At 34.8% G+C, this 25,588-nt stretch overlaps 1 protein-coding gene across 2 annotated transcripts; it reads right to left on the bottom strand.

The window, feature by feature from the left end:
* Positions 1-42: 42 nt before the first annotated feature.
* On the bottom strand, positions 43-24,511 carry LOC136816340 (eukaryotic translation initiation factor 5B-like). 2 transcript variants are annotated; one of them, XM_067072662.1, is made up of 23 exons: positions 24,338-24,511; positions 23,834-23,974; positions 23,526-23,574; positions 22,734-23,370; positions 22,284-22,570; positions 22,085-22,132; positions 21,631-21,733; positions 21,216-21,389; positions 20,838-20,960; positions 20,376-20,623; positions 20,104-20,211; positions 19,805-19,915; positions 19,373-19,440; positions 18,735-18,876; positions 18,279-18,410; positions 3,926-4,108; positions 3,509-3,670; positions 2,352-2,615; positions 2,147-2,223; positions 1,797-1,929; positions 1,384-1,554; positions 945-1,106; positions 43-585 (listed from the first exon to the last, which is right to left on the bottom strand). In XM_067072662.1, the coding sequence occupies exons 1-23, from the start codon at positions 24,373-24,375 to the stop codon at positions 478-480; spliced, it is 3,669 nt and encodes a 1,222-aa protein (XP_066928763.1). In that variant the 5' UTR covers positions 24,376-24,511; the 3' UTR covers positions 43-477. The 2 variants fall into 2 exon arrangements, with proteins under 2 accessions (XP_066928763.1, XP_066928762.1); XM_067072661.1 differs by having other exon boundaries at positions 20,376-20,629.
* Between the last annotated feature and the right edge of the window lie 1,077 nt (positions 24,512-25,588).

The raw sequence follows: 25,588 nt of genomic DNA on the forward strand, positions 1-25,588 counted from the left end.
GGAAGAAGTTGGATGATGAAGCAAGTGAAAACAAAAAGAAAATAAAAAACATTTTACACGAGTTCCATGTTACTAGAAATCAATTCTTTGTTTAAAAATATTGTTTTTGAGTAGATATAAATAAACATTTGTTAATACAAATGAGTGAATTACTCCTTCTTCACTAAAAAATCCAAAATTTTAAAAAGCCAACTCCAAATATGTGGTATACATACAATACCTCTGCGGGGTAGCAAAATGCAACAAAACATTTATCATTCAAACTGAACAACTGATAATTTTTTCTATCCTTATTCTTAAAAAGAGTCGAAGGCAATTGGGCACTTCAAAAATATTTTTGTCTTAGACGGGACGGCACTAAAAATTTGTCAATACAAAAAGAGGGTTTCATTTTTGATTTCGTATAAGCGAATGAGTAATTAAAAAATAACTATCTACCACATTTCATAGTGAAAGGAAAATTTTAGTGAACTACTACTACATGATACTCAGGAGCTTTTTCAATTCGATGATCAACTGCCAATCAGATTTGACCATATCATCTCGAAAATATTGTTTCATTATATCAATCGATTCTCGGTTTATCTAAGAAGAAAACGAAGGATGAAATTTAAAAGTAAAGTAGTGATTGAAAAGAAAGGAAGCGTAAAAAGCCCTGGATTCCTTTTTCGAAATGATATCCCAACGGAAAGTTCTAGAAAAGTCTGTACACTCCAATGTCGAAAATCTTTTCAAATTCCAATTCATGTATCAAGATAAAGATCAATCCAGTAGGGACCTTTGTCTAAGACTCATTTCTGTTAGCAAGTTGATATTCAAGAGGTTTGTATCAAATAATAGAAAAAAAAACGGACGCCAAAAGTGACGAAGAAAGGCTTGGCGACGAAATTTTCTACTGATAAGGTATTCAAATTATCAGTAACACAAAATCAACATTTTCTTACTCTGCTGCACATGATATCTTCATCAGTAAAATGACGTCCAAAGAGTTTGGGAGCTTCACCGGGCACAGCGTCGATCTTCACGCAAACTTCCTGGCCTGTTTGTGCTTTCTCTAATTGTTTGTGGTTTGCTTCAATACCAGTCACAAAACCGATAAAGACGTTCTAAAAAAGAATGAATGAACGAATGAATGAATGAGTGTTTGGTTGTTCAGTCGAATTGCCACATGTTCTATATAGAGTTGCTCTCCAATGGCCACTGTCTCCCGAGAGTAGCAAATATTCGAGTTACATAGTCCTTCTAGCCACAATTTGACTTTTCACGAGATACTTTATAATCACCAAGTCGTGATAATGGAAACCTCTATGATTGGAATTTCTCTCAGCGTAGATAAGTTTGATTATTTTCAGCGGGCTAATCTTTTTTAACTATTGAACTTACACCTTTGGCCGGCACAATGATAGGAGTACCAATCCTTAACGTTCCCGCTTCCACGTTAACACCAAGAACAATAGGGTCACGTGTGTTGAAAATGTGTTCTGGCATAATTTTCAATTTGCAAGGATATACTGCTAAATGTTTATGTTTCTCGCGTTGCTTATCCTTGTATTCCTAAAAAAAGAAAGAAAGTTGTTTTCTTAGAGGTGGTATTAACTGATTGGAGAAGAAATCGGAAGAAATTATTCAAAATTTGTCATTGTTTTTCAAGAGAAAGAAAGATTGGGTGACCACCATAAAACATGTGACGTCTTGAGGCCGAACAAGTCTCCAAAAATTTTAAAATTTTATACTTAGAAAGTAGTCACCCGCCGGTAGGGAAGAGTTTCCAGGCTACAGAAATATCAAGTGGGTACCTCGCAATAAGCAGTAAATTTATCGAAGAGATGGTAAATAATTTCAGCAGTGAATATTTTGATTCCTTCTTTATCTGCATATTCTTGTGCATCTCTTTCCACTTTCACATCGAACGCAAGCACCACTGCATACCTGAAAATTAACAGAAATAGTCTAGAGATGGAGAAAGAATTATATGTTCACGTCATGTACAGTATATAACAATATACCCTTTAAATTAAACGATGCTATCGTCCGTTAGAGGGATAGTAAAGCGGGAAACGGTATTTGCTGGACAGATTAAAAGTTCTATAAATTCAACCAGCTAAAGTTAAGGAGGTGCAACAGTTTAAGTATGGAGGAAGCTTACATTGGTTCATGTTCCAACATGACAGAACATTTCATGATATCACGTTTGTGAACTGGCCCAATATTTACACCACAATACTGTAAGAAAGAAAACACAGTAATAATTACTCATCAGTTTCTCTTCAATTTTGATGGTGTCGCAAAAATAGCAATCACCAAATACACAACATCGGATATTTACATAAACTTCTGTAAAAATTGATTACCGGAATTTTAGATGTTTTTAAGAACTCCAGCAAGGCTTCCAGAGATCCAAGAGTGGATGCTTGAACGTAAACACCTCGCTCTGCCACTTTAATTGCTTTAAGACTTGAGGAGACGAACTCTTCGACTTCCTCCCTGAGGACTTCCACTTCATCAGGATTTTGTGCAACGAAGACAGGTGATCCAGCAAGTACTTTGTCCAAATCTTTACCGATCAGCTTTACTCCTTGAGCTGCACGTAAACATTTGTGATGGATGTATTGAGCCTAGTTTCAAGAAAGAATATCATGTAGGGTGTTAGTTTCCCAAGCAAAGAAAATACTAATATAGATACCAAGCCAAGTGAAAGACAGATTCTCAGAGAACTTCGTCAAGTACTTTGTATAAAAAATACCGTATTACTTCGAATAAACGCCCCCTTCTTTTAAAGGCCCCTCTAAAAAAACGCCCCTCCTTTAAGGAAAAGTTTTCAATGAACGCCCCCTCAAATGAACGCTCCCCCCTAGGAGGGGCGTTTATTTGAAACAGGTAGCAATAAGAGACTGTTCATCTAACGTTTCCAGATCATCTAAAAAGAACGACAAATAACTATTAAAAAGCGACAAAAAGAACGACAAATTTTTAAAGAACGACAAATTTCATATTTTGCCATCCACAACCCCGACCGAAAGTGACTGTTCCACCCCTAGAGATTCATTCCTCTTTGATTGTCACGGGAATTAACTGCTTGTGGTTGAAAAGAACGGCAAATTACGCATGCGTATTAGTGTCTATTTGGGTGAGCTGGAAACATTACATGAACTAACTCATAAGGAAGTATATTATGAAGGAAAACAATACAATACATCCCTACATTGACATATTCATACACAAATAATAATGAAAAGACAAAATAAGGTTCTAATTCACGTTACCAAAATGACCTTGTTTATAATTTTTTTAGTAAACGTCCTCTTCTTTTAAACTCAAATAAACGCCCCCTCCTAAAATTCAAAAAATTTAATAAAGGCCCGGGCGTATATTCGAAGTAATACGGTATGGTAATTTTAAGGAAATTAATTTTGGCTTGGTAAATGTTCTTTTTTGCCCCAAAATGAGTATATTCTGTAGGTTGTTGATTTTGGCGAATTTTAGAAATAATTTTTCAAACAAGTCATACTTTGACTCTCAATTCTCTCATAGGTTGGGGCGTGAGTACAGAACGAATTTGAGTGATGATGGCGCCATCAATACCACCTGTCACGATTGTGTCTCCTTCTTTTAATTGTCCGTTCACCAAAATGACGTCAATCGTCATTCCAAGACCTGGAATTGCTTTCACCTATACAGAATGGAAATTCAAATTTTAACTCTTAACTAATTTACAAAAACAGTGATAACAACAACAACAACAACAACAACATTAGTAACTTGTGGTGACAAAGTGCTCTATACCAAGGTAGAGCTAAATTCTAAATTCTCTGAAAAACAGTGATAAGAATACTCGATGAAAACATGGCTAAAGTAGGGGCTAAAACATTTAATTTGAATCCTTCGCTAAAAAAACTAATGTATTTATGAAAATGATGCATGATACCTCCATAACGGTGCTTTCCAGTTCTTCACTGAAAGCCAATTTCTTTGCTAGCCTCGTTTGGGTAAGACGACAGATGATGGCCATTAAGTCACCCATGCCGTCACCACTGTGGGCTGAGGTTGGAACTAATGAGATGTACGATTTTTCATCGATATTCTTGAAATGTAATGCAGCATTCAATCCCTGAAATGATATCAGAAGGAAAAGGTGTTTGAGGATAACATTGTGTTTGTTCCCTAAACAAACGTAACCAAATGCAATTAAACAAGAAAAAAGGCAAATGATTTCAAGAAACAATTTTCCTGATAAAGAACATCTTAGTAGAAGAGAGAAAGAATCTAATAGAAATCTAATCTCCAAACAGCTCTTGATGCTCCACGCATTCCAAGATCTGCGAAGGTTCTCAGGTTTTCTTTGATGGCCGACACTCTGAAATTTCAGAGTACTTTTCACGATTCAATCGCGGCATTCGCATAAAATTGAATCGATTTGCTCGGGCCGTCTTAGGATGCGTGGGGTAAAGAAAATCTATTCTACTGCGGCCTTTGCTTTTTTCCTCCGAACCAAATCCAAGATGGCGCCTGAAATTCACGTTTTGACTGTTAGTCAATGTTATAATTTTTTAATGGATTTTTAGACTTAAAGGAAAGTTTCAATTTTATTCTCTTATGTAATGATTACTTCTCTCTTGCTATCTCCTTAATGATTAACAGAAATCAAGCATTTTATCAGAATAACATAACTTAACAGAATAATTATAACTTAACGTGTGCGAAATGTGTTTCAGGCGTTTAATCGACAAACAAATTCATTCAAACACCAAGAGGTTGACAAGTTAAGTTTGTATTGTTGGATATTTGGATACTCTTTTTTGATAAAATTATGGTGAAATTTTATATTTGTTGGGCTTTATATTTCATAGATTAGTACATCAACACTTTGGTGGCTTTTACACTATCAATCACGTGATCCATATCAATTGTTTCACTACATTCTCTTCCCAGACCCAAACGCGGTTTTGTAAAATTCCGCTGAATAAACTTTTCAGATCATCATATGCCTTTGCAATGGTGATCGGTTATGAGATTAGGAGAAATCGTGCTAAATTTCATGAAATGTTTTGATTTTATTCAATGCAAAATTCTGGTAAAAACAACTAAAAAGTTATGGCATGCAAATGAAACAAAGCTGAAAATTGATTTAAAGATCTGATATATATTTCTACTCCAGCCTGATTGATTTTCTGTGAATGTTCATTCTAGATTTTTGTTGTATTTGTATTGTCTTTTTGTTTTGTGGGTTTTTGTCTTTATTGTTTCCATTTTGAGTAGTTGAAGGTTTTATACTTCTAGACTATATATATATAAGTTATCGTAAAATCTCTTTAAAGCGTTCTACGTTTGGCAATAAGTAAAAAACATGTCAGAATTTTTGTGGTAAGGAATTGTTGAGAAAGACGAGAAGAGAGTTGAGCAAAACCATTGGGCTGTTCCATAAAATTTCCATACAGGGGGGTGGACGAACCTTTTCAAGTGAAAACTAATTTCTTGGAAAAGTGTAGATACCCCCTGGAAAATGGTAAAATTTGCAAAAGAACCCTTGGAAAAAATTCTTTTCATGTCTGAAAGTGAGGGTGGACGAACTAAAATCAGTTGTTCACTCCCTGGAAATTCAAGAATAACTTTTTACCCCCTGGAAAAAACACTTCTTTAAAACACTTCTTTAGACCCCCTGGAAATTCTTCTCGGCTTGCCCCCTGGAAATGTTCGTCCACCCCCCTATATGGTCGTAAAATGTAATGACACATTTTGATTGATGTGCAGCTACTTGACGGTAGTTGGAATGTTTAGATCATGGTTAAGATTATAGGATTCAGTGGTCGAAATAAGGTTTTTTATTCTGGTAGGTTATTTAGTGAATAAGTCATGCTCAGAGTCAACCGAATGCCGACCATGGTTTGGCCTGAGCGGTAGAAATTTAGAGGCATTAGTACCTTTTGATGGCTTTAAAAGCTTTATTTTCCAGCATCTTTATATCAATTTGTTTTAAACGAGCTTGAAACAAAGAATGGAAAAAAGTTTTAAAGTTTCAAAGTTTTAAAGCTATCAAAACGAAATCTCTCAACTTTAAAAAAAGGAAAAAATAAGACAAACTGTCATCATTAATAAATAAATGCTAAGTTAAGTTCAAGTAACGAAGAAATCAGAGAAGAAAATTACGGAGGAATAAAGTTCGAAGTAACGAAGAAATTAGAGAAGAAAGTTACGGAGGAATAAAGTTCGAAGTAACGAAGAAATTAGAGAAGAAAGTTACGGAGGAATAAAGTTCGAAGTAACGAAGAAATTAGAGAAGAAAATTACGGAGGAATAAAGCTCGAAGTAACGAAGAAATCAGAGAAGAAAGTTACGGAGGAATAAAGTTCGAAGTAACGAAGAAATCAGAGAAGAAAGTTACGGAGGAATAAAGTTCGAAGTAACGAAGAAATTAGAGAAGAAAGTTACGGAGGAATAAAGTTCGAAGTAACGAAGAAATTAGAGAAGAAAATTACGGAGGAATAAAGCTCGAAGTAACGAAGAAATCAGAGAAGAAAATTACGGAGGAATAAAGCTCGAAGTAACGAAGAAATCAGAGAAGAAAGTTACGGAGGAATAAAGTTCGAAGTAACGAAGAAATTAGAGAAGAAAGTTACGGAGGAATAAAGTTCGAAGTAACGAAGAAATCAGAGAAGAAAGTTACGGAGGAATAAAGTTCGAAGTAACGAAGAAATCAGAGAAGAAAACTATGGAGGAATAAACTTCGAAGTAACGAAGAAATCAGAGAAGAAAGTTAAGGAGGAATAAAGTTCGAAGTAACGAAGAAATTAGAGAAGAAAGTTACGGAGGAATAAAGTTCGAAGTAACGAAGAAATCAGAGAAGAAAGTTACGGAGGAATAAAGTTCGAAGTAACGAAGAAATTAGAGAAGAAAATTACGGAGGAATAAAGTTCGAAGTAACGAAGAAATTAGAGAAGAAAGTTACGGAGGAATAAAGTTCGAAGTAACGAAGAAATTAGAGAAGAAAATTACGGAGGAATAAAGTTCGAAGTAACGAAGAAATCAGAGAAGAAAGTTACGGAGGAATAAAGTTCGAAGTAACGAAGAAATCAGAGAAGAAAGTTAAGGAGGAATAAAGTTCGAAGTAACGAAGAAATTAGAGAAGAAATTACGGAGGAATAAAGTTCGAAGTAACGAAGAAATTAGAGAAGAAAGTTACGGAGGAATAAAGTTCGAAGTAACGAAGAAATCAGAGAAGAAAACTATAGAGGAATAAACTTCGAAGTAACGAAGAAATCAGAGAAGAAAGTTAAGGAGGAATAAAGTTCGAAGTAACGAAGAAATCAGAGAAGAAAGTTAAGGAGGAATAAAGTTCGAAGTAACGAAGAAATTAGAGAAGAAAATTACGGAGGAATAAAGTTCGAAGTAACGAAGAAATTAGAGAAGAAAGTTACGGAGGAATAAAGTTCGAAGTAACGAAGAAATTAGAGAAGAAAATTACGGAGGAATAAAGTTCGAAGTAACGAAGAAATCAGAGAAGAAAGTTACGGAGGAATAAAGTTCGAAGTAACGAAGAAATCAGAGAAGAAAGTTAAGGAGGAATAAAGTTCGAAGTAACGAAGAAATTAGAGAAGAAAATTACGGAGGAATAAAGTTCGAAGTAACGAAGAAATTAGAGAAGAAAATTACGGAGGAATAAAGTTCGAAGTAACGAAGAAATCAGAGAAGAAAGTTACGGAGGAATAAAGTTCGAAGTAACGAAGAAATCAGAGAAGAAAGTTAAGGAGGAATAAAGTTCGAAGTAACGAAGAAATCAGAGAAGAAAGTTACGGAGGAATAAAGTTCGAAGTAACGAAGAAATCAGAGAAGAAAGTTACGGAGGAATAAAGTTCGAAGTAACGAAGAAATCAGAGAAGAAAGTTACGGAGGAATAAAGTTCGAAGTAACGAAGAAATCAGAGAGAAAATTACGGAGGAATAAAGTTCGAAGTAACGAAGAAATTAGAGAAGAAAATTACGGAGGAATAAAGTTCGAAGTAACGAAGAAATCAGAGAAGAAAGTTACGGAGGAATAAAGTTCGAAGTAACGAAGAAATCAGAGAAGAAAGTTACGGAGGAATAAAGTTCGAAGTAACGAAGAAATCAGAGATGAAAGTTAGGGAGGAATAAAGTTCGAAGTAACGAAGAAATTAGAGAAGAAAATTACGGAGGAATAAAGTTCGAAGTAACGAAGAAATTAGAGAAGAAAGTTACGGAGGAATAAAGTTCGAAGTAACGAAGAAATCAGAGAAGAAAGTTACGGAGGAATAAAGTTCGAAGTAACGAAGAAATTAGAGAAGAAAATTACGGAGGAATAAAGTTCGAAGTAACGAAGAAATTAGAGAAGAAAATTACGGAGGAATAAAGTTCGAAGTAACGAAGAAATCAGAGAAGAAAGTTACGGAGGAATTAAGTTCGAAGTAACGAAGAAATCAGAGAAGAAAGTTACGGAGGAATAAAGTTCGAAGTAACGAAGAAATTAGAGAAGAAAATTACGGAGGAATAAAGTTCGAAGTAACGAAGAAATTAGAGAAGAAAGTTACGGAGGAATAAAGTTCGAAGTAACGAAGAAATCAGAGAAGAAAGTTAAGGAGGAATAAAGTTCGAAGTAACGAAGAAATCAGAGAAGAAAGTTACGGAGGAATAAAGTTCGAAGTAACGAAGAAATCAGAGAAGAAAGTTACGGAGGAATAAAGTTCGAAGTAACGAAGAAATCAGAGAAGAAAGTTACGGAGGAATAAAGTTCGAAGTAACGAAGAAATCAGAGAAGAAAATTACGGAGGAATAAAGTTCGAAGTAACGAAGAAATTAGAGAAGAAAATTACGGAGGAATAAAGTTCGAAGTAACGAAGAAATCAGAGAAGAAAGTTACGGAGGAATAAAGTTCGAAGTAACGAAGAAATCAGAGAAGAAAGTTACGGAGGAATAAAGTTCGAAGTAACGAAGAAATCAGAGATGAAAGTTAGGGAGGAATACGAAGTAACGAAGAAATTAGAGAAGAAAATTACGGAGGAATAAAGTTCGAAGTAACGAAGAAATTAGAGAAGAAAGTTACGGAGGAATAAAGTTCGAAGTAACGAAGAAATCAGAGAAGAAAGTTACGGAGGAATAAAGTTCGAAGTAACGAAGAAATTAGAGAAGAAAATTACGGAGGAATAAAGTTCGAAGTAACGAAGAAATTAGAGAAGAAAATTACGGAGGAATAAAGTTCGAAGTAACGAAGAAATCAGAGAAGAAAGTTACGGAGGAATAAAGTTCGAAGTAACGAAGAAATCAGAGAAGAAAGTTACGGAGGAATAAAGTTCGAAGTAACGAAGAAATTAGAGAAGAAAAATTACGGAGGAATAAAGTTCGAAGTAACGAAGAAATTAGAGAAGAAAGTTACGGAGGAATAAAGTTCGAAGTAACGAAGAAATCAGAGAAGAAAGTTACGGAGGAATAAAGTTCGAAGTAACGAAGAAATCAGAGAAGAAAGTTAAGGAGGAATAAAGTTCGAAGTAACGAAAAAAATTAGAGAAGAAAATTATGGAGGAATAAACTTCGAAGTAACGAAGAAATTAGAGAAGAAAGTTACGGAGGAATAAAGTTCGAAGTAACGAAGAAATTAGAGAAGAAAGTTACGGAGGAATAAAGTTCGAAGTAACGAAGAAATCAGAGAAGAAAGTTACGGAGGAATAAAGTTCGAAGTAACGAAGAAATCAGAGAAGAAAGTTAAGGAGGAATAAACTTCGAAGTAACGAAGAAATCAGAGAAGAAAGTTACGGAGGAATAAAGTTCGAAGTAACGAAGAAATCAGAGATGAAAGTTAGGGAGGAATAAAGTTCGAAGTAACGAAGAAATTAGAGAAGAAAATTACGGAGGAATAAAGTTCGAAGAAGTAACGAAGAAATCAGAGAAGAAAGTTACGGAGGAATAAAGTTCGAAGTAACGAAGAAATCAGAGAAGAAAGTTACGGAGGAATAAAGTTCGAAGTAACGAAGAAATTAGAGAAGAAAATTACGGAGGAATAAAGTTCGAAGTAACGAAGAAATTAGAGAAGAAAATTACGGAGGAATAAAGTTCGAAGTAACGAAGAAATCAGAGAAGAAAGTTACGGAGGAATAAAGTTCGAAGTAACGAAGAAATCAGAGAAGAAAGTTACGGAGGAATAAAGTTCGAAGTAACGAAGAAATCAGAGAAGAAAGTTACGGAGGAATAAAGTTCGAAGTAACGAAGAAATCAGAGAAGAAAGTTACGGAGGAATAAACTTCAAGTAACGAAGAAATCAGAAGAAAGTTACGGAGGAATAAAGTTCGAAGTAACGAAGAAATCAGAGAAGAAAGTTAAGGAGGAATAAACTTCGAAGTAACGAAGAAATCAGAGAAGAAAGTTACGGAGGAATAAAGTTCGAAGTAACGAAGAAATCAGAGAAGAAAGTTACGGAGGAATAAAGTTCGAAGTAACGAAGAAATCAGAGAAGAAAGTTACGGAGGAATAAAGTTCGAAGTAACGAAGAAATCAGAGAAGAAAATTACGGAGGAATAAAGTTCGAAGTAACGAAGAAATTAGAGAAGAAAATTACGGAGGAATAAAGTTCGAAGTAACGAAGAAATCAGAGAAGAAAGTTACGGAGGAATAAAGTTCGAAGTAACGAAGAAATCAGAGAAGAAAGTTACGGAGGAATAAAGTTCGAAGTAACGAAGAAATCAGAGAAGAAAATTACGGAGGAATAAAGTTCGAAGTAACGAGAATAAGAAGAAAATTACGGAGGAATAAAAAGTTCGAAGTAACGAAGAAATTATAGAAGAAAATTACGGAGGAATAAAGTTCGAAGTAACGAAGAAATCAGAGAAGAAAGTTACGGAGGAATAAAGTTCGAAGTAACGAAGAAATCAGAGAAGAAAGTAAGGAGGAATAAGTTCGAAGTAACGAAAAAAATTAGAGAAGAAAATTATGGAGGAATAAACTTCGAAGTAACGAAGAAATTAGAGAAGAAAGTTACGGAGGAATAAAGTTCGAAGTAACGAAGAAATTAGAGAAGAAAGTTACGGAGGATAAAACGTTCGAAGTAACGAAGAAATCAGAGAAGAAAGTTACGGAGGAATAAAGTTCGAAGTAACGAAGAAATCAGAGAAGAAAGTTAAGGAGGAATAAACTTCGAAGTAACGAAGAAATCAGAGAAGAAAGTTACGGAGGAATAAAGTTCGAAGTAACGAAGAAATCAGAGAAGAAAGTTACGGAGGAATAAAGTTCGAAGTAACGAAGAAATCAGAGAAGAAAGTTAAGGAGGAATAAAGTTCGAAGTAACGAAGAAATCAGAGAAGAAAGTTACGGAGGAATAAAGTTCGAAGTAACGAAGAAATTAGAGAAGAAAGTTACGGAGGAATAAAGTTCGAAGTAACGAAGAAATCAGAGAAGAAAGTTAAGGAGGAATAAAGTTCGAAGTAACGAAGAAATTAGAGAAGAAAATTACGGAGGAATAAAGTTCGAAGTAACGAAGAAATTAGAGAAGAAAGTTACGGAGGATAAAGTTCGAAGTAACGAAGAAATCAGAGAAAAAGTTAAGGAGGAATAAAGTTCGAAGTACGAAGAAATCAGAGAAGAAAGTTACGGAGGAATAAAGTTCGAAGTAACGAAGAAATCAGAGAAGAAAGTTACGGAGGAATAAAGTTCGAAGTAAACGAAGAAATCAGAGAAGAAAGTTAGGAGGAATAAAGTTCGAAGTAACGAAGAAATTAGAGAAGAAAATTACGGAGGAATAAAGTTCGAAGTAACGAAGAAATTAGAGAAGAAAGTTACGGAGGAATAAAGTTCGAAGTATAGAAGAAATTAGAGAAGAAAGTTACGGAGGAATAAAGTTCGAAGTAACGAAGAAATCAGAGAAGAAAGTTAAGGAGGAATAAAGTTCGAAGTAACGAAGAAATTAGAGAAGAAAATTACGGAGGAATAAAGTTCGAAGTAACGAAGAAATTAGAGAAGAAAGTTACGGAGGAATAAAGTTCGAAGTAAAGAAGAAATTAGAGAAGAAAGTTACGGAGGAATAAAGTTCGAAGTAACGAAGAAATTAGAGAAGAAAATTACGGAGGAATAAAGTTCGAAGTAACGAAGAAAATTAGAAGAAGAAAGTTACGGAGGAATAAAGTTCGAAGTAACGAAGAAATTAGAGAAGAAAATTACGGAGGAATAAAGTTCGAAGTAACGAAGAAATTAGAGAAGAAAATTACGGAGGAATAAAGTTCAAGTAAAGAAGAAATTAGAGAAGAAAATTACTACTAAGGAACTAGTAATAAAGTAGATAGTCCATGAATAACCAAACATCATAATTAGTTAGTTTTAACCAATAACCGATCGCTATTTCGATCACTGACTGATCTCTGTCGGTTATTTCTTTCTTTTGGAATTGATTGTCTAAAGCAGTGTTTTTAGGATACCCTTTGAAGTCGGAAGTTTGCTGATGTCACCGTGCGGGGAGGGCACGTAGATATTAGTGGAAAATTTTGAGCCATTCAAAGAATTCAAAAGCATCCCAACTTCCATTGAGCCAATATTTCAGCATTTCTAATTAAATTTTAAGTAGATTTCATATTTGAAAAATCATCCGTTTTTAATTTGTTCACGCTCATTGAGCCAAAGTAATTTTTCAAAATTGCGCTGGGAATTGAGTCATGTATATTTCTATTATTATAAATCACAAAATCACAAAATCACTGCCATTCTGATTTGAGCTTTCAAACAGATGATAACAAGAGAAAAACAGGAAGAATGAGAACACAGACAGCCTTGTTACTGATCGCTGTTATCACGCTTGCAGTTTTTGGTGAGTGCTCTTTTTGAACATTATGTACACTACAGACTGATTCTTCTTCCTGATACTAAGCTGTCTTAAAAGTAGAGCAATTATTTGGAGCTGAAAAAATTCGATTGTACGTAGATCTGACCAAAGCCTAAAATATTTTAGCGTTTAGGTTTTGTAGAGATTAAACTCGAGTTCCGATTTTTTTCAGCAGGGAAAAGCGAGCACGAGAACGGAGACCAACCAGAGCGACCTCTTTCAGACGAGAAATATCAGCGCGTGTATAATGGTATTGCTGAGCAAATTTTCGATGGTATGAATTTTGATATCTTTAATTTACTCAAGTGAGAAGGCAGACATCAGCCCTAATAAAATACGCATTGGTTCAAAATGTTATCACGGCTGTTGCAATTAAAGTTCTTTAGTTTTTTAGACTGGAAAAGTTTTATCAAGGCATTGTTTTACTGAGATCCGAACAGAGCCGTGTTAACAAGCTTTTACTGACAAAGCAGAATTTGTTTTCTTACTTTTAAATGGCTTAATAAGCTAATTATGGAACATACAGGATAATATGTCGAATGGCGAATTCTTTTCGCGGTTGAAACAAAAAATTTAAGGACTGAGTTTGGATCTGTATTTTCTTTTAGAAATGACAAATGGAGAAGTCAATGAAGATTTAAGTGAAGAATATTTGAATAATTTTGAGATAGAAGGACTTAAGAATGATGGTAGTGCCAGTAGCCGACGAAGACGAAGACGACGAAGACGAAGGAGACGACTTTAATTCAACAATTTACGATATTTGTAGTTTAAAATACTTTAGTTTGTGACTTTCTTTTTTCTGTAATCTCTACACCAATATAATTTTCTACTTTTTTCACCATAAACTTGATTTTAACCGGAAGAGAAAAATTTATTGCTGAAAAGAAAAAATACACCTGAAAACACCATTAATTAATTTCACTTTTCTCTCCTAGCATCAACACCTTCTATGGTTTTCGATTTCTGAACTTTTGATTATCTAGTACTTTTAATTAAGGTTATTCTTTTAATTATTTATTTCATACAAACTTAAAATTTTTTACTTCGCTCTGACTTCTTCCTTGGTTTGTGGAAATGAACTTTCTGGATAAAAAAATTAATTTATTTTTTATTCTTTTAATTTCTATTAATTTGTTTTTATCCTTTAATTTGTAGACAGAAGAACCCTATTTTATTTTAGGGATCTTGTAGGATGAAAAAGAATAAAAAAATAATTAATCCTCTAAACTGTCAATATTGTCCAAGTGATTAGCGTTTCATTAAACCTTTCGATATTCCACCTGTTCGAGATTCCAGCAATAATCTTATTGCTGACGTTCCAACGAAAACAAATATATTCAATCAATTCTTTACTAATCACTGCTCTCTCAAAGACACTGATAAAGTGTTTTACCGCAACAAAACTATGTAACTAATCTTAGAATAAACAAGCTAGATGCTGAATGGACCTACCTGATGATGAAAGTTGGATAGCAATGCGAGGAGAAAAGAATCAGTCAGAAAATGTAGCGTTTAGCGAAAATGCATAACGCAATAAATTCATCATTGATTGTTGATGGGGGAGAGGGAAGGGTTGTAGGGGAAAAATAAATAGAAAGTTTTGGTCGTAAAAATGATTTTTATTGACAATTGAATCAAGCTTGATGGTGAGCATTGTTATCAATAATGTTTTTGTGTGAAAAACAGAAATACAAGGAAAAAATCTAATGAAAATCTGCAAAAACAGCGATTTCCGGTATTTTCAACCGGGAAAAAAAATTTCTCATAAATCAAACTCAGCCATGTTTTGAGCATTGCGAATACGCATCTTTCTGCAAAAAATCAGAAAAAGACTAAAGATGAAAATTCGAGGAAATGTAAAAAAAACGGTTTTTCCGGCATATTTCTGGCATTTTCGGCCGGAAAAATATGTTTTTCAAAAATCGGACTCAGTCACATTTTAGGTATTGTCTTATATTATCAGTGTGCAAAATTTCATAAAAAACTATAAAGTAAAGCTCGAAAAATTCAAGAAATACTGTCTTTCCGGCAAAAAATAGGTTGCTCCGGCGATTTTTAAATAGTTCCGGCTTCAAAAATCAATTTAATTGAAAATTGAAACATGCTTGATGGTGGGCATTGCTATTAATTATGTTTTTGAATGAAAAAACAACCAATTGTAAGGAAAAAGACCAATGAAAATCCAGAAAAACGGCGATTTCCGGCATTTCCAGGCGGAAAATTTTTTTTCTCAGAATTCGGACTTGGCTATGTTTTGGGCATTGCTAAGACACATCTTTATGTAAAAAATCAGGAAAAACTAACAATGAAATCTCGAGAAAATGCCAAAAAAACCGGTTTTTCCGGCATATTTCCGGCATTTTCGGCTGGGAAAAAATGGTTTTCGAAAATCGGGCTGTGTCACATTTTAGGTATTGCCATTTTGCATCAGTGTGCAAAATTTTATGAAAAAATATAAAGTACAGCTGGAGAAATTCAAGAAATACCAATTTCCGGCGAAAATCGGCTGTTCCGGCGCTTTTTAGAAAGTTCCGGCTTCAAAAATCAGTTTTATTGACAATTGAACCATGCTTGATGGTGGACATTGCTATTAATAATGTTTTTGAGTGAAAAAACAACGCAATATAAGGGAAAAGTCCGATGAAAATCTGCAAAAACGGCGATTTCCGGCATATTTCCGGCATTTTCGGCCGGAAGAGAATTTTTCTCAAAAATCGGACTCGACCGTGTTTTGGGCATTGCTATTACGCGTCTTTGTGCAAAAAATCAGAAAAAACTAATGATGAAATCTTGAGAAAATGCCAAAAACCGGTTTTTCCGGCATATTTCCGGCATTTTCGGCCGGAAATGAATTTTTTTCGAAAATCGGGCTCCGTCACATTTTGGGCATTACCATTTTGCATCATTGTGCCAAAAATCAAGAAAAACCAATGAGCCAATCTCGAGAAAAGTTAGTAACGAACTAACGGACGAACAGAGGTTAATTTATAGGACCTCCACCGGGGTAGGTCCAACAATATCGCTCTTGATGAAGCCAAAATCTTAGCCCTCATTCGCGGACTTAAAACTAACAAAGCGCATGGTTGGGATGACACCTCTATACAGATGATTAAAATCTATGATGAGTCCTTGGTTAAACCTCTTAAGAAGATCTATCAATACTCTTTAGATTCATGCATTTTTCCATCAAACTGGAAAAAAGCAAATGTTGTTCCTGTATACAAAAACGAAGGGGACAAGAGCGTGGTGAAAAATTATAGACCAGTGTCTCTTCTGCCTATTTTTGGAAAAAAAATTGAAAAATGCATCTTTGACTCCGTCTACACCTATTTCGAAAACAACAATCTTTTCACTAATTCCCAGTCTGGTTTCCGCAAGGGTGACTCACGACATCCTGAATGGTTTTGATGTTGATCCACCCCTAGATACTCGTGGAGTATTCCTTGATATTTCCAAAGCTTTTGACAGAGTTTGGCACGATGGTTTGATTTTCAAACTTAAGTCATATGGTGTTTCTTACTCCCTTCTTCTATTAATCCAGAATTTTCTTCACGGGAGACGACAGCGGGTTGTTCGTTGTTCTTGATGGTCAAGCCTCTGATTGGACGGAAGTCTATTCTCGGACCCCTCTTTTTTTTATTTACATTAATGACCTCCCTGAAGGAACCATCTCTATGATCAAAATTTTTGCTGATGACTCGTCCTTGTTTTATCTTATCCTAGACCATATTCGCTGTTCTCAAGAACTGAACAGTGACATGCAGAAGATAAGTGAGTGGGCTCATCAGTGGAAAATGTCCTTAAACCCTGATCCTTCTAAACAGGCAGTTGAAGTGTACTTTACCCGGAGGTTAAATCCACCTGACCCCCCAGAAATTACTTTCAATAATGCATCCATCGCAGTTCAGGATCATCAGAAACATCTTGGTCTCATACTTGATCAAAAGCTGGCCTTTGACCGTCACCTTGATGAAAAAATAAAAAAAGCTAATCAAGGTATAGGTCTTATTCGCAGACTTCGCAAGTTTCTACCCAGGGATTCTCTTGTCACTATATACAAAACCTATGTTAGACCACACCTTGATTATGGATATATCGTATATATACGTCGTATGATCGTCCTGGTAATTCTATATTCTCTGAAAAACTCGAGTCTGTTCAATATGATGCTTGTCTTGCAATTACTGGATGCTTCAGAGAAACATCCAGAGAAAAGATTTACCTTGAGTTGGGCTTTGAAAACCTAGCAGACAGGCGGTTAATTAGAAGACTTATATTTTTTTTATAAAACAATAAAAGGCTTTGCTCCTGCTTATCTTACGAATATTCTTCCTCCCCAGAGAGGAGAGGAAGAACGCAATGCAGGGCGAAGGATAAAACCACCACTCGAGGCACCTTTCTGTAGAACCGAGCGTTATCGTGCCTCTTCCTTTCCTTTTTGCATAAATGAATGGAATAACATCGGAGATCATATACGAAATCTTCCCACTATAAGTCTTTTAAGCAAGCAATTCTCCGATTTCTCAGACCCAGTGCTAACTCAGTTTTCAGAGCTAGTGACAACGATGGCGTTGTTTTCCGTAACCGATTAAGGGTTGGTTTCAGTCATTTTCGTGAGCATAAGTTTAGGCATAATTTTGCAGACACAGTTGACCCTTTCTGCAACTGTCGACAAAATTCAGTAGAAACAACACAGCATCTTTTGATGCATTGCTCTGATTATTCTAAAGACAGACTTGTGATGTTTGACAGCCTTCTTCAACTTGACATAACCTTGTTTGCATTTAATCCCAAAACATTGTGTAGAATAACTTTACGGCGACCCAAAGTTTAGCATTGTCCAAAATCATGATATATTGAGCATAACGATAAAATTCATCTGTGATACTAGCCGTTTTGGGGGACCGTTATTCTAGTCTTTTACTCTAACTGCTCTCCTAGCTCTTTTTGTTTTTCATTTTTGTTAGTAATTATCCTCTGTAGTTAGTTTTTTTCTCCATTCATTAATCATTATTGCTCATTTTATTAGCTTATTTTGAGTTCCTTCCTCCTGGCGGTATGATCTGGTGGTACTTTTGCGGGAGGTTAGGAACCTTTAGTTTTGTACTATTTGTTCGTGTTACCAACACTATAGATTAAAAAAAAAAAAAAAAAACCTTTCAACTGATTTAAGAAACGCCGCTAACTTGAGCAATGGTTTGAAGCTTTTATCACTAACGATGTCGTTATTGAGGTCTATCAGCATGCTGGACAAGTTTTAATTTCAATGGTATTGTTTTACTCAGATGCTTGATTAGAACAGCAAATCGAACCCTTTTTTAACTACCCCCTCCCCCTTAAACTTGGGAAAATACCCTAAATCTATCCAAACACTGTTCTCGACAGTTCTCGATATCTGAATATATGATATCGAACTGATATATAGTAAAACAAGTTTTAAGGTTAATCGAGTGAAAGAACAAAATTACCTGTTCAGCAAATTGGTTGATCACCAAGTTGGTTCGTTCTTCAAATTCCTGCTTTGCAATCTTCTTTAAATTTTTGACAGTATCTTCCACTTGCATGTTAGGAGCTTTCTTCCATTCGTAAAGGCGATCAATCTGAATGGAAACATTTTTAGTTAATGAGTTTGAAAATGGAAAATCAAAATGCTGAAATCAAAACAAAAACGTTTCAAAATCAATGAGCCTGACTGATCGAGAACATAGCCTTGCCGTCCCAAACGTATCTAACTGTGTGATCTTTAGGCAAATGATGCAGACTGTAACACGCTGAGAAATCATCTATATGCTTTATCCCAAGGTCTTCCCCACCTTAATCTCTATTTTTAGCGGCTAAAGGACTAATATCTCCTTTCGGGAACAAGAAAGCCAGCCTTGGAGTGAAATACATTGAGATGAAAAAATATTATTCATATAACATACCTTATTAAGAGCGACAACGAAAGGAGTTTGTTTCTTTTTCAACAAGTTGATAGATTCGATGGTTTGAGGTTCCAAACCGTGCATAATATCCACCACCAAAATCGCCATGTCACAAAGATTCGATCCTCGAGAACGTAAATTACTGCACAAAAGAAAAAAAGTAGAATCAGTAGACGACGGATAATCAGATGTTTTGAGATATTTCGCATGTGGATTCATTCTATTGTCCTGAGCAATACCTCAAAATATTTATGCATCTCTAATTACCGGGCATCGACGGTCAAACTGGTCAGAGATTTAAAAAAATTAGACAGGATTGATTTATCCAAACTATTTATTCCCTAAACACCTCAAAGTTTTATTGAACAAATTGCTTATAACAGACGTTTGTAGCGCTCCCTTTTTCCAGTCGTGGAGACTAGAGGAGGAGACTTCTAATGAGCGGACACTAACCTATTTTCCGATGGTGTCCGCTAATTGGAGGTTTCACTGTATTTAGAAATTTCGAATTCGAAAAAAATAAGAAAATACTTTCTACAGGCTAAATATCTAAAACAATCTGAATATCCCTCAATAACAACGCCCAGGAGAGTATCTCCCAATTTAACTCCCAATAACTCCCATTTCCAAAAACATACCTGAAAGATTCGTGACCCGGAGTATCAATGATTAACAGACCAGGTAGTTTCAAGTCAAACTTCTGAAACTAAAAAAAAAAGAAACATAATAGAAGTAAAGATAGATTTCAACTATGTTAACTTTTAAGGAGCTTCTTTGTTTGTCTTTCCATCTTTTTCGTAGACATTTTGAACCATCCTCAGTCCAGCAAAAAATGCTTTCAAATTGAGATGAATTCAGAACAACATGAAGATTCTGTTACCAACAAAATTTGACTTGTTCAACTTTTAAGGAACAATATAACTTCAGCTAAGCAATCAACGTGCTTTTGACAAAAAGTTCTTTTCTGAGGTTTTTCTTATGTCTCATTTTACAGTCGAGAATCTAGATCCAGGAATTATATATTTAGAGTTCGCAAGGGTTGTGAATCCATGAAAGGAGGCTTTACTTACTTCTTTGACCATTTTAGTTTGTTCTTTGATCTTCTCAACTGGGATATTGGTTGCACCGATCTGTTGTGTGATACCACCAGCTTCTCCGTCCTGAACGTTCGTTCGTCGAATCTAGAAGAAAATAATCCTAATTGTTTCAAAAAAAGATGAGATCAGAACAACTTTGTGAATCTCGACGGCACGTGGAAATGTACAATATAAATATGGCTCTTCATATGGCTTGGATGGCGATATTTACATTTGGTTTCATTCCCCATATCATTGGGAGAAACCTGAAGTTACATCAACTAATAACTTACTTTATCCAGGATTTTGGTTTTTCCAGTATCGACATGACCAAGAACACAGACAACAGGTGCTCTCAATACATCTGTCGTTCGATTGTTTTCATTTGCCAATTTTCTCCTCTAATGAAAAAGAAGAATGAGGATAAGTTATTCCTTAGTTCTAGATTCACCAATTTAATCGCACAAAGATAATTTGGGCTCCATTTAGATAGAAAAAAAAACACAAGGCTAGAAACTTTTTCGTTTCATATTTTTTAATTCACAGAGGATATATTTCAACAAACCTCGATACGATCTCTAGCTCTTTCTTTGATGCGTTCAGGAGTGAGTCGTGTATCTTCTTCCTCACTTTCACTTTCGCTTTCACTCTCTGATTCGTCTTCAGAATCACTCTCTTCATCACTGCTCTCCTCTTCATCGCTTTCATCCTCTTCTTCAGATGAACTCTCTCCTTCTGCTTCCTCCTTCGATTTGGTGGACACTTGTGTCTCCAATTTTTTTCCTTTCTCTTTCGTTTCCGCTTGTGCTTTTTCTTTTTCTTAATAAAGAAAATAAAAGGTGCTTTTAGGAGAGGGAAGCGAATGCAGAACAATTAATTTGAAATAACGATTTTCTGGAGTGTTGCTATTAGAAAAAGGTAGTTAACTTTAACTGAAAAAAATGGTTGAACGGTTAGCTACCAATTTGAACTTTTGCTATAAGATAGAAGCGAAATTGGGATATTCATTTAACCAAGGAAAGAAAACCTTTATCTTCTTTATCTTCTTCAGCATCCCAACTATCAGCAATACCATCATCTGCGTCATTCGCATCCCATGAATCTGTCACATCCTCTTTCTTCTCCTCCTCCTTCTTTTTCTCTTGTGGCTCTGATAAACAAGAAAATATAATAGCTATTACCACTAAAATATTTGAATCAAACCCATAGTTGAGTAGGTAAAAATCCCTCAATGAACAGGATAGTTCAAACCATGAACCAAACACTGGAGGCGATTGTTTACTTCAGGGGGGGGGGTGATGAATTTAAAAAAAAAATTTGTTTTCAACTTCAAGTATCAATCAATTAATAGCCCCCAAAACAGCAAACTATTTTGGAGCTAAGTAAATATTCTAATTTTTATTACCCTCTTTAGTAGGTTCAGGAGATTTAGGAGGTTCTTCTGTTTTGGTTTCTTCAGTAACTTCTTCTTTCTGTTTCTGTTGTTGGTTGTTTTTACCAGGCTTCTTTTTACGTCCGTACTGCGGTCGTTTGGGTTTTTCAGCTGCGGTTGTATCATCTTTTGATGGGACATGAATACCTAGGAACAAAAAATTAAAAATACCAAAGACTGACTTAACCAAATTGAAACACCTGTGAAAATATTTACACTTTTCTATATGTAAAACTTATCTAATCAGATCTAATCGATTTGAATTGACTTTCCTTCTTCAATCCAGAGATTTAAGGGAGGACCTGAGGTAAAAGCTTTCTTTAAAAATATAGGAAGATGCACAAAAGGGAAAAATATTGTGAATCATTGAATCGATAATAACCAATACCTTGTTCTCTCATTGCAGCCAACATTGCTTCTGCTTTACGTTTTTGTTCTTTCTGAGCAGGCGTCAAAAATTTGCCTTCTTTCTTTAGCCTAGCTATCCTTTCCTAAAAACATGTAAATAGCCAAAAAGTTGATGATTCTGATATCTTGACAAATAAGGATATGCTCCTCTGTTCTCAGAAGTTCTTAAGAGCTAATTGCTGTATTTGGTAGAAAGAAAAAAACAGAAATAACGTGATATGAAAAGGTCTGTGTAGTGACGTGCATACTCTTTTTTGAGTAATATTCAAAAGTATGCTTCATAGAGAAAGGGTTGGACAAAGAACAAGTCATTGTTTTAGAACCTGCAAAATGAAAAATTTCACTTTCCTAACATAAATGAAGTTTTTGTCTATCAAATTTAAAAGGTCAACATGCAGAGACCGTACAAAGCAGAACATCATACCAGAACTTACCTTTTCTTTTTGCTTCTTCTTTTCTTTCTTTTCTTTCTCAAGGCGTAGCTAGAATAGAAAATTTAATTCAAATACAAAATGGTAGCAATAAGGTTAAATGAATAAAAGAGTGTTTGATCTTGATTTGCATATTACATCAACATGTTTCCTGAAATCTGTTCATTTTTTTACACTACAGACTTAAAAAAAGAAAACTGACCTTTTCCAATCTAGCTTCTTCAGCTTCTTCTTCAGCCTTTGCTTTAGCTTCAGCCTCCAATCGCAAACGTTCTTCTTCTCGCTTCACCTCTTCCAATGCTTCTTGCATGCGAGCAATAGCTGCTTTGTTTGGCTTCTTGGTTTTCTTTTTATCTTCTTTTTCTTCTTCACCACCTTTCTTCTTCTTCTTTTTCTTCTTCTTCTTATCCTTTCCCTCACCTTCATCTCCGCTCTCTCCTTCCTTCTCAACTTCTTCACCTCCCTCTGCTTTGACTGTACCTTCATTATCTAAACATGTACAGTATAATAACTTGTACAAGGATATCATTATACACAAATCTAAAAAGCTTGCAAAATATATCAATTATAATCAAGTGATTTGTTTTCAATGCCTAAAAATAAACATTGACTTCCACTTTTACTTTTTTTGTTTTGATGTAGAATAAGATACCTTCGACTTTCGGTTGATCTTCTTGAGCAGTATCCTCTGGTTTATCTTCAACTTTTGCAGATTCTTCATTGCCTTCTTCTGCAGCTGCCCCAGCAGCCCCAGCCGCAGCTTCCTTCTTCTTCTTTTTAGCTTTCTTTTTATCTTCTTGTTTCTTTTTCTTTTCACGTTCTTTCTTTTCCGCTCGCTTCTGTGCGGCAGTTTTCATTCCTGAACCATCTTCGGTGTCCTCTTTATTATCATTGTCTTTGTTTTCATTTGCATTGTCTTTGTTTTCATTTTCAACATCCTCAGCTTTTTCAGTTTGTTCAGGTTCAGTTTTATTAGTTTCTTGTTCTTGATTTTCATTGTCCTCAATATTATGCACATCCTCTAGATCTTGGTCTTTTTTCTTCTTCTTTTTACTTTTCTTACTACTTTTATCTTCTTTTTTATCAGTGAGTTCAAGGTCATTCAAAATATCAGCTATATCATCATTTTCATCATTTTTGTTTTTCTTTTTCTTGTCCTTTTTCTTTTTACTTTTGCTTTGGGTTTGTGTCACAATTTCTTCTGGTGATTCTTGATCTGATGGCTCATCATTATCATCCTCATCATCTTCCAGCATCAAACTGCTGAATGATGGCTTTGGTTTGTTTGCCTGGAGTATAAATATAGTTAGTAATTTTGAAAATTGGGTCTCGTTTGGTGTCACAAGTAGTAATGTTTATAAGAATCTTTATGAAATGACATTTTTGATTTGGACTGGTTTCACACTAACAATATTCTCTTGTAAAAACACATTTTTTAATTTACCTTCTTTGAAGGAGCTCCAGTAACCTCGTTTTCTTCTTTATCCTCTTCTCTAAATATCAAAAGCATAAAAGATATGTAAAGTAATACTGAAAAGAAAATAACATAAAGAAACTAAATGATAAATTCTAAGAGGTATTTAATACATTTATTATTTCATCCAAAGTCAGTTCTCCCAGGGTATGGGAGATCTCATTATGTGGTCAATTTCTGTCCGGGGTAACCTGATGAGAAAAATTATTGTAAAAAATGTAAAAAAATCATGTAAACAAATGAAATCCAAGCAAATGAATTCTTCTTCGGAATCTTACAATTCTTCATTTTTTTCTTCCACTTTTCCTTTTTTCTTCTTCTTTTCTTTCTTTGAGGGTTGTGGAATATCAGGAACTTCTTCAGATTGATTTGAAAGATCTATTCCAGCTTCTTTTGCGATCTCATCCAGATCATTTTCCCTGAAATAATATTTGCAAACATAAATTGCAAGGCAAGAGAAAAGCCAAAAATTAAATTGGCTGTAAACGTAGAGTGATCCACGAAAATCAGCTCCTATCTTAAAATCAGAATTCTGAAAATCATTTTTAAAATGAGGTATTAAATTACAGTTGGTAAAGTTTACGTAATTTTTCAACTCCCTACTGAATCCAACTGGAATCTTTCTATGCCTAACAATGTACTTTATATAAAATCTATTTGCTTTTTCAAAAGATTTAACAGAGTTTGAGAATACATCTGTGTTGAACAAAGGCAAAAAAAGACAAAAAGTAATTAGAGATTTTGAAAGTTTGAAATTTAAATCTATATATAAGAAAACTTACCAATCATCGTCATTTCTCTTCTTTTTTCCCTTACCCATATTAATAAATTATTTTGTCTTTGTTTTCAATACTTTTCTCTTCCAAAGCTTTTTTTTAAGCCGTATCATAGCAAGAAATAATTTTCAATTTTTATCTTCTCCTTGGAAGAAAATTTATATTTTTTATTCTGCACCTGGAATAAAAACAATACAATTGATTAAGATGTACAGCGAAAAAACCTGGGGAAACTGTTTTCATAACATTGAGAATAAACATCCAGGGCTTCCAAATGCAGACACATTAATAAAATTTGTCAATAAAAAAGCTTTAAAGGAATCCCACAAGACCCCTTCCAAACAGCTTATTTTTGTTGTTGTTTTCACTAGTTTTAACATTCTTAACAACTTTTTCTAACTTTGTAATTATTACAAATACAACAAACTTTGTAAAAGAAAAATCCTCATCAGTTTTATGATTTTTTTTGGCTAGAGACAAAATGCTGAATGACGGAATGCCGGAACCGGAATAGCTATTCCACGGAATATGATTTTTTAAAATATTTTTTAATTTTTTTTAGCTATTCTGTGGAATATGATTTTTTATTATGATAATAATCTTTCTCTTTTATCACCCCTGAGGGTATATCTATGTACATAATCATCCATAATCACCCATTACCACCCATAATCACCTATAATCAGCAATCGGCTACCTCGTAATTGACTGTTTCTTCGTATATAAAGGAATGCACTCGCTTGTGAAGTTATTCTAATACACCTTTCCCGGGGTGTTGTTTGGGATTTTATGTTTGAGTGTTTCCCTTAGATATAACTAAGATAGAACTATATTAATTATACCTCACGGAAAATTTGACCGGCTAAAAAACGCTTTATGACCTGGCAATCGTCCGTACGGGGACGTCCTTCAGCGTACCTTGCGCAGCCCGTAGCCCAGCGACCGGTAACGGTAGAGTGATGAAATTTGGCATGCTTCCCCCTTCGATATGCTTGATGTCTCCAGAAAGTTTCAAGTCATGAGACCTACCCAGTCAGCTAGGGGGGGTCATTTATGGTCCCATACGAGTCCTTTACGGTCTCGTAGAGCCCTTCTGTCAACTTTTCAGGACTTCGGACCTATTTTTTTGGAATCTACCTTAAAGCCTTAAAAAGTTTGGATATCACCTAAGCATCACTGATGATTTCACCATCAATGAAAGAAGAAAAATCAAAGAGATGTGCGAAAAAGCTAAAAAATGGAACTCCGAATGTGATG

Source organism: Clytia hemisphaerica, unplaced genomic scaffold (assembly GCF_902728285.1).
Source record: "Clytia hemisphaerica strain Z4C2 unplaced genomic scaffold, Clytia hemisphaerica genome assembly, whole genome shotgun sequence".
In the NCBI taxonomy this organism is placed as follows: Eukaryota; Metazoa; Cnidaria; class Hydrozoa; order Leptothecata; family Clytiidae; genus Clytia; species Clytia hemisphaerica.

Coding starts and splice junctions, on each gene's coding strand:
- LOC136816340 (XM_067072661.1), bottom strand. CDS start 24,375: ATGGGTAAGGGAAAAAAGAAGAGAAATGACGATGATTG. Junction 23,575..23,833: donor GAAGAAAAAAATGAAGAATT/GTAAGATTCCGA, acceptor TTTGATATTTAG/AGAAGAGGATAAAGAAGAAA. Junction 4,109..18,278: donor TCAACCAATTTGCTGAACAG/GTAATTTTGTTC, acceptor ATATCATTTCAG/GGATTGAATGCTGCATTACA.